Source organism: Alosa sapidissima, chromosome 16 (assembly GCF_018492685.1).
Source record: "Alosa sapidissima isolate fAloSap1 chromosome 16, fAloSap1.pri, whole genome shotgun sequence".
In the NCBI taxonomy this organism is placed as follows: domain Eukaryota; kingdom Metazoa; phylum Chordata; class Actinopteri; order Clupeiformes; family Clupeidae; genus Alosa; species Alosa sapidissima.
Window position 1 is genome coordinate 10,416,199 of NC_055972.1, and position 8,809 is coordinate 10,425,007.

Genomic DNA, 8,809 nt, shown 5'->3' on the forward strand with positions numbered 1-8,809 from the left:
GGCATTTACCATCAAATACAGAATAGTTGCGGCAAAATTAATCTGCTTGAGTCTATGGCTTGAGTTCACAGGTTAAAGTTTTATGACGTAATTTTCCCGCCACGGCTAACTGAGTGGGGTGGGACAACGTGATTACAGATCAAATTGGTGGACAGTGTCTTGTGAAAGAAATATACAATAATATTACTTACATTTTCATCAATACAATGCCTTCCGCACAGGACTGGATTAATAATCCTCTGGGCGTTGTCGAGGGGATGTTTGGTAAGAAACAAACCCATGCGAGAATGTTTGCTTGCTTGATAGCTAACGAAGTTAACTTAGCTAAAAAGTTGAAAAGCTTATCCACATGTCCGTATAAATTTGTGTTGCGTTTTAATTCGCATCTTAATTTACATTCTACTTTTGCAAACAGTGAGTAAAACTAAGAAGACAGTTTTGGTGTTACCATCGCACTATAGTTGGGTTTTTTGGGGCAAATACAAAATGATAACTTTGACTGTTATTGTTGTGGTTAGGAACGTGTCAGTTGTCTCCTTATCCTTTCATTCGTAATGGCTCTTGTTGAAGCATATTTATATATATTAATCTGTGAGTATGTTAACTTTTACAGCACAGAGCAACTGTAATCCAGAATGGGGGGAAAAAGTGGTGGATTACTTCAAAGACAAATTGTCAGAGAAAGAAGCACAAACTTGGGTAAAAAGACGTGATTTTTTTTGTCACTTGAAAATGTTATGGCCATGCGAGGCCTACAGTTAATGTAACTAAAAAAAAAGACGGAGGAATTGATCACAGACTTGAAGAACCTGCGACATTTTGAATGGCTCTCTGATATGAGCCTGTATTTACAGGTTCCCTCACTGAACGACGTTCCTCTCCATTACCTGAAGCCCAACAGTCTGGTGAAGTTCCGTTGTCTGGTGCAAGACATGTTTGATCCAGAATTCTACATGGGAGTGTATGAAGCTGTAGACCCTGTGACCAAGTCAAAAGCAAGTCTTGTTTTGTTTTGATACGGGTGGTGGTAGGTAGTGTTAAAGAGCCGGGCTAGTATGCAGTTGCCTGAAAAGTTGTGGGTTAAATTCCTGGCTTCCTTCGTTCTGCACTTGAGCAAGGCACTTAATCCCAAGTGGCTCCGGAGACATTGGCCTTTGTAATTTCATTGACATAATAAATCGCCTGTTAAATGAATAAATGTAAATGGAAACTGGATTTGACAAATACATGACGTGACGCTAAAACTAAAGCACAAACTAGTGTTTTATTTTTTCAATTGATAGATTTAAACTAGACAGTAACAGCAATTTGGCCTGTGTTTCATAACAGACTTTTGTGATTATTTCAGAGTCTGAAATGTGGAAAATACAAGGATGTCACAGACTGTGTTGTAAGTACCTTACTTGTCTACTTTACCTTAGTTACTATACTATACAACCATTTATTGATTATTTACTGATTTTTAGGGGGGGGGGGTATTTTTGTCATGATTTTATAGTAGGTTGCATTGCATCATTGCTACATGCATATGAGACACAACTAGTAATTCCCTTTTAATACCAAATGGGGGCAGTATCATAGTATGTAGGCAATATATCAATATTGCATATCACCATCTCTGAAAACCTGAGAAGTGTATTTTATTGTAACTTCTTTGTGATCTGCCTCACAGAAGGAGGTATTAGGCCATAGTTTGAAGAGGGTGGTGTTAGGGGTTTTGCATGAGAAATTAGAACTTGAAAATCTTGCAGGATTTTCTTTAAGACTAAATTACATTGAGGGTTTTTGTTTTCTGTAAGCTCTATATGCATTGTGCTGCCATTTGCTATTGCATAGAAATGAAAGTGCTTGAAATGTTTGTATGGCTAATTCAAACCAAACCAAGGTATTCCTCTATCTGATATCAGCAGGTGGATTTCAATTCCAGAAACAGTGTCACATCTGAAAGACAAACCTTCTACTGTGTGCCAGTTCCAGGGGAATCTCCATGGGTGAAAGAGATATCCTTCACATTCATTGTTCCTAGTGATTAAGAACAACATCAATGAAAAACTCAATCATCACCAAAGTCATAGCTATTGCTTTAACCTTTAAATGAAAGTTTTATGCAAGAGATGAGTGATTTTAAAAATTACACATGATGACATGATGATCTCCAATAGTCTGGATGTTGGACACTGTTATATTAGTTAATTTATTCCTTGACTGTTGACCACTGCTATGCCCACTCTAGCCAGGCTCGTGTCATTCCCTCCACCTCTTACACTCCAAACCGACAGAAGCGCAGCTATGAAGACGATGATGAAATGGACACACAACCACAAAGGCCAAGGGACTCAAACACAGGTAGAAGGAAAAATGGCACCAATATGTATTCTGCCATTTGGGTTAACGGCACCTCTATGTAATCCGTCATTTGGGTATTGTTGGTTAAATAATTTTATGACCACTCATTATGAAAATCCACTTTTTTATGTCATGTTTTAAAGGGTGATCTAATGATGAAAGTTTTGTCACTCACTTCAATCTGTTAATTATGTTGAAGTTTTTGTGAAATATATATATATATATATATATATATCTTTTTCAAAAACATTCTCTCACCAGTAACTTTCTGCCACTCTCTATACAGGATCTCATAGTTCTGGTGACTCCCAAAGAAATGGTGACCCCAAACGCCAGGAGACAGAAGCTCCCTCTAGCAGCAGCACCTCTCCCCCAAGCTGCGCTTCCCCTCTGGACCTGAACTACCCCTTACCTGGAGAGCAGGGCCCTGCCTGCCTGGTCAAGGTACCTGCAACTTCTGTGGCTCTTCACACCTGTTGATGATGATCATGAGATGTCATAATTGACCTGTCGCTAAGCCCCGCCCCCCATTGTTACCGTGTGAAAACTCGGACAAACAAACCAGACTTGATTAGAAATACGTTGTGGACAATGGCAGCTGACAGTATATGAAAGCAGGCTTTGGGGACGTTTTGGTCGAAAAAGGATTTACTTTCCTCCAGAAGCTATCAAAAGGGACTTAATTATGCTATGGAGGGGTGTATTCAAAACTTTAGAATACATACAAGGTGACAAGCAGTTGTGGCGAGTAGCCGTGCAAATCACTGTGCAAAAACCCCTGACGTTAATGCTAGCTAGCTAGTGGAAGATTGATACTAAGATATGTTAGGTTACGTTAATATTTGATGTAGTAAGAATATAGTAGTTGGTTAATAAGCATTTTCATATTGGGATTTAACAGGGAACCTGTGCCCACGTTGTTGGCTTAGTAGCCTACATTACGTTGAGCTGTTGCAAATGTGAGAGACGTCCTGTAGGCTACTGTTGATGAAAATATACCCCGTTTTCTAGCCTCTTTGGGTACCGGCTATCAGTATTACACGTCCCCCTGCAAAACGTTTGACCATGGTTATCCGTCGGGGTTTTTTGAGTTAATAAACTCCATAAATAACCATTAATTTGTCATTTTATGCCTCCTCCCCGTTGTTTCCTATGGAGTTGTCCGAGCTGATGTCCGAGTCCCGTTGAGGCTGGACTGTCATTGGCTCATCAGCGTTCTAAGGGTGGCGCTTAGCGACAGGTCAATTGTGTACAGCTCTTTTTGGAAAAGCCTTCTGGATGACCAGAGGAACTTTTCCACAGTGTTGAATAGTGAGCTCAGTAGTTTGTCTTTTGTTGATTGACAGGTGTACGAGGGCTGGGAGAGCTTCAAACTTAACGACACACTGGAGGTGTTTGGGATCCTGTCTGTTGATCCGACTCTGAGCGGAGTGGCTGAGGAAAAGTAAGATTCTTCTCAGCTAGGGTTAAGTGGCTTTTATCTGATTAGATACAGAGCTCAGAGAGAATATCTCACACAAGATTACATGCAAAAGTTACCTAATATTTGGACTTCTATACCTAACTAAATCACATTTTCTTGTGGTAGGCTTTTTACATGTCTTTTCGTAAAAGCATTTTATGTCATTTTCACTTTTCTGTTCAACAGTGCTGTAACCAAAGTGAGAGTAAAAGTGAAAAGCAAAACACTGTCAGATTTCTGTTGACATAGGGAACTGCTGGAAACATGTTGAGCTCATCCAAAGTGTTTCTGTGTTCCTTCAGTCTCCTTTTAATGTGTCAGTGAGTAATGTTCTTGTCCTGTCTGCATTTTAGAGACGCCACTTCACTGTTGGACCCCGCGGATTCCATGGAGACGGCAGAGGAGCAGAGAGCTCACAGCCCTCCTCCTTCTCTAGTGCCTCGTCTCCACATGGTCTATGCCCTGCCCCTTCAGCACAACAACCCACTGCTACCTTCTGCTGGGTCGGAGGACAAAAACGCCTGTAAGCCTAAACGGTCATCTAAAAATAGCATCACACAGGTTTAGAAGTTGCCACACACACAAAGCAGTGTTTTCCCTGTAACATTAACATGTATTAATGGATCTTGACACAAAAACTTAGATTGCATTTATCATACACTATGTGTTTATTTCATACTTAGTCATGCGTAATGTTGTAATTTTGACAGCCCTTTCTTGAGATTCATCCATTGGTATTGTAGGCAGTTCGTTAACAAGATCTTTCATTGCAACTAGCAGCAGTTGCAACTAACAGTTTCTATTTCAGTACTGAATGTGTTGGTCTTTTGTTTGTCCAGTTGTCACCAGTTTCCTGAGTGAGCTGGGTTCCATCAGGTCCGAGTTTCTGGCCTACCTCACACACGTCCTGCTGGGGGACGCCATGGCTGCAGAGTACCTGCTCCTGCACCTCATCTCTAATGTGTACGTGACCACCTCCGTCTCAGACGTCTCTCCTCTCTACCACTGCACTGAACTGCCTTGCACTATATTTATATTTAAATCTTAAATCTCAGGCTATACTGATATTGCACTATTCCTTCCCTCTCTTCAATTGTTATTGTATATTTTTTGTAAATGTGTAAATTCTTTTGTATTTTTATACTGTATACTTAACAGTATTTTCTTATGTTTCTTACTGTCCTTTCTGTTTTTTTCTTTAAAACAATTCTTTATTTGTTAAGTGAGTTATACTTTGAGAGCAAAGATTAACCAGAGTCAAATTTCTTGTTTGTTTACGCAAACCTGGCCCATAAAGCTGGTTATTGAAACCCCTTTAGTTAGTAAATGGATGGGATTAGCATTATGTGCTATAAATAGGAGCAGTAGAGAGAGATGGTAAATGTTATTGCCTTCTCAAACCCGTTGATGTGTCTGCTCAGGTACGCCCGACGGGATGTTCTTCCGCTGGGTAAGTTCACCCTGAACCTCAGCGGCTGCCCCCAGACCTCCCCATACACGGAACATCTCTACCGGATCATTCAGCACCTCGTGCCATCTGTGAGTGTTTATTGCACACAGCTATTTGCTGACTTGGTGCAGTTGCTACATGTGGTGTCGACTGGACCAGCGCGAGAGACTTGGCTTAACGGTCAACAGTTATCATCAGCTCTGATGCAAATGTCCTTTTTCACCCCGACAGTCGTACCGTCTGCCAATGAGCCTTCAGAACATGAACAGCATGCGGTTGGTGCCGCGGAAGGACTACGCGGCCAATCGGCTGGTGAGCGGCGCCCTGCAGCTGGCTAGCAACACCTCGCTGTTCCTCGACGAGACCCAGCTGGAGCAGGGCCAGCTGGACGCCTCAGGTGAGAGGAGAGCCAGGGTGCCAGCGAGTGGGGCGGGGCGATGCCGAGTGGACAGGCAGGGTGGGGGACTGGACAGGACGAGGGGGACAGGCGAGGCCGAGCGCTGAGCCACAGAGGAATTTCCTCAGCTTTCACGGGATTTGTCGCTGTGACCGTGTGGTGGCGGGACTGTCGCGGGGGAGTGCGTCAGTGGCACTGGGCTCGCCGGTTCTCGGGTGCTTAACAGTGTTGTACTTGTCAACAAGGAGGCATTTCGGCAACCACTCGACACTTTTATGCCCTCCTGATGGCCCGAAGGGCACAGGCAGAAGTGATGTCATGTGGCAAAACCTGAAGGCATCTGTTCCATTCACAGCGCCAGTGGCGAAGCTCTTAGAAGATCCAGTTACATTTTTTGGGTGTAATAAAGTGACCTGACGTGAGGGGCGCTTGACCCAGGCCTGACCCACAGTGCAAATAGCAAAACAACATGTCGTCAACAACAACAGCCATGAAGACATGCAGCAGAAGCATGACAAATGCCAGCCTTTTATTGTGTGGACATTAGAGCCAATCACAGACAGTGCAATCCTGAAGTTAGCGTGTCAGTTAGCGGCATGACTAGAAACTAGAGCCGAGTCCTTTTCATTAGGAACAGCATTGCATAGATTTGGTGAAATGTGCAGTTTCACATTCTGTTATGTATGTATATGTATGTATGTATGGCATGTTTGCAGATGTATGTATATGTATGTATGGCATGTTTGCAGACGTGCATTCCTTTGACTCCCCTCTCTGCTCTCTTTCTCCTGGCGTAGGTGTGCGGAACATCACAGCACTAGGCAACCTGATCTCCTGGCAGAAGGTTGATTACGACTTCAACTACCATCAGATGGAATTCCCCTGCAATATTAACGTGCTGGTCGCGTCAGAAGGACGATCACTGCTGCCTGTGAGGACAAAAGGCCTCTGACAGAAGCACACACACACACACACATATAGAGTAGAGTCAGGCAGACGCCCCTCTAGATTTACACAAGCTGAGTTTCCATGCAGGCAGTGGCACACATGAGACAAACACATGGAGCACTGGGGGTTTGTTTTCCATGGGGCACCTGTGGAGCCAGCAGTATTTCCGACCCTGTGTGTGTGTGTGTGTGTGTGTGTGTAGGCAGGCAGGCTCATCAGTTCCCTGGCCTCGCTTTGATGCGAACAGTCTGAGGAATGTGCTGGGCTATTCTCGTATGTTAGTCTCAGGGGTTGCCATGGCTGCAGCTGCACCACAAGGACACGAGTGGGGGGGGGAATACCAGGCAGGGCCTTCCACCACAGAGCACAGCAAACACACCTTTCACCAAACGTCCTGAGCTCTTTTTGTCTCTCTTGTTTATCCTACAGAAAGCACACACAAGTGTTTCTGGACAGGAAAGTTAGTTCCTTTTTTAAGTTGCTTAGACTAGAATCTTGTGGTGATTTTTGTCACAAAGACTGTTAGATGCAAACCGCAAAGGCATTTCACAGTTGCCGTTGAATGACCTAAAACAGTCATTCAAGTTCATTGGCAAAGATGTTCCCACATAGTTTTGGACCAGCACATTGGCCTTATGCAACCCAATTCAACAGAGTGTTTACACCCTTGTGTTCTGCTCCTTAAAGATCAGACAGAACAGAAGTAGGTAATCACCAGAATTCAGATAATCTGATCTGTAATAGGTTTTGCTGATGGATATAATGATGATATTCATGGTGCTCTCTCGTCTCTTCCCATCCCTGTAGTCGGACTGTCAGGTGCATCTGCAGCCCCAGATGACACCACCCAACCTTGAGGAGTACCTGAGTGCCATCCAGGCGGCCCAGGCGCCGTCCCAAATGAACAAATTCCGCCTGTTCCTGAGTGTGGCCCGCCAGCTGGACTACAGCATCTCCGAGGAAGTCACAAAGGTAAGGAAAGCGCATTCAGGAGAGAGTCCCCTCTGGCCGAGAAGTGTTCCATCCAGACTATGGCAATCTGGGATGGGTAGAAGAAATGAATGAGTAATGTCTGGTGAATTTTGTTTTTCTTTTAGGCGGTAGAAGATGATTTTGTTGAGATGCGTAAAGATGACCCCCAGAGCATGTCAGCAGAGGACTTGCACAGAATGTTGGTCGTTTCGAGGTGAGTTTCCACTGAACTGACAATATAGTGGTCCCCCCCCTCAACCACCCACCCGCAACGTCCCCTCCCCCACTGCATAAGATAATCCCATCTTTTTCTTTCCTACAATTTGAAGATTTCTTTTCTAACCAGTACTTTTGGTCTACATCTTTTGAGATCTTGTGTAAACAACCTACAGCCACTCAAGGAGAAGAGAGTAATGTCATTTTATTTGCCTTTTCCAGGTTGCTGTCTCTTAGTTTTGGTCAGACTACACTCTCCACAGATGTGTGGATGAAGACCAAACATCTTGAGCTGTTGCGTATGAGCAGAGTACAGCAGCAGAAATCTGTTAATGGCCACGAACCATAGGAACCCTGTTGCTATGGCTATAAAGGCATTTCTCTTCTCTTATCCAAGTTGTTAATGATATTAAGGACTGTGTTCTAATAAAATTATTCATGTTTAGTAAGCACCTGTTATCAGTAAATTATCAAATTTCCTGGGTTGAGCTTTGATCTTGAACTTGTATCCAATGGGAGGGGAGAAGTGGGACTTTTTCAACTTGAGCCTGGAGAAAGATTCTATCTCTAAGCAGATTAATTAAATAGCTGCAATCTATTTTAAGTGTCACTTCCAAATAACAAAATGACTGACTGTGTATACACTGCCGTTCAAAAATGTGGGGTCACTTAGAAATTTCCATTCCACTCCATTATAGACAGAATACCAGCTGAGATCAGTTGCATTGTTTTTTTTAATCAGGGCAGCAGTTTTCAGATTACATTACATTGCAGAAGAGTTCTTTAATGTTTTCTCAGTTAGCCTTTTAAAATAATATCAAATTAGTAAACAGAATGTGCCTTTGGAACAATGGATGAATGGTTGCTGATAATGGGCATCTGTATACTTGTGTAGCTATTCTATTAAATATCAGCCATTTCTTTCTACAACAGTCATTTACAACAATAATAAGGACATTTCTAAGTGATTCCAAACTTTTGAACGGTAGTGTATGTATCTAATTTTGTCATACCAATT

The 8,809-nt window shown here is 42.9% G+C and overlaps 1 protein-coding gene across 1 annotated transcript; it reads left to right on the forward strand.

Annotated features, from left to right (window-relative positions):
• Positions 1-93: 93 nt before the first annotated feature.
• Positions 94-8,240, forward strand: LOC121685252 (minichromosome maintenance complex binding protein). The gene is made up of 16 exons (XM_042065684.1): positions 94-264; positions 614-699; positions 855-995; positions 1,349-1,390; positions 1,908-2,000; positions 2,217-2,346; positions 2,633-2,790; positions 3,693-3,790; positions 4,162-4,331; positions 4,648-4,771; positions 5,230-5,347; positions 5,490-5,655; positions 6,453-6,586; positions 7,411-7,575; positions 7,701-7,789; positions 8,014-8,240. The coding sequence occupies exons 1-16, from the start codon at positions 207-209 to the stop codon at positions 8,138-8,140; spliced, it is 1,899 nt and encodes a 632-aa protein (XP_041921618.1). The 5' UTR covers positions 94-206; the 3' UTR covers positions 8,141-8,240.
• Positions 8,241-8,809: the final 569 nt, after the last annotated feature.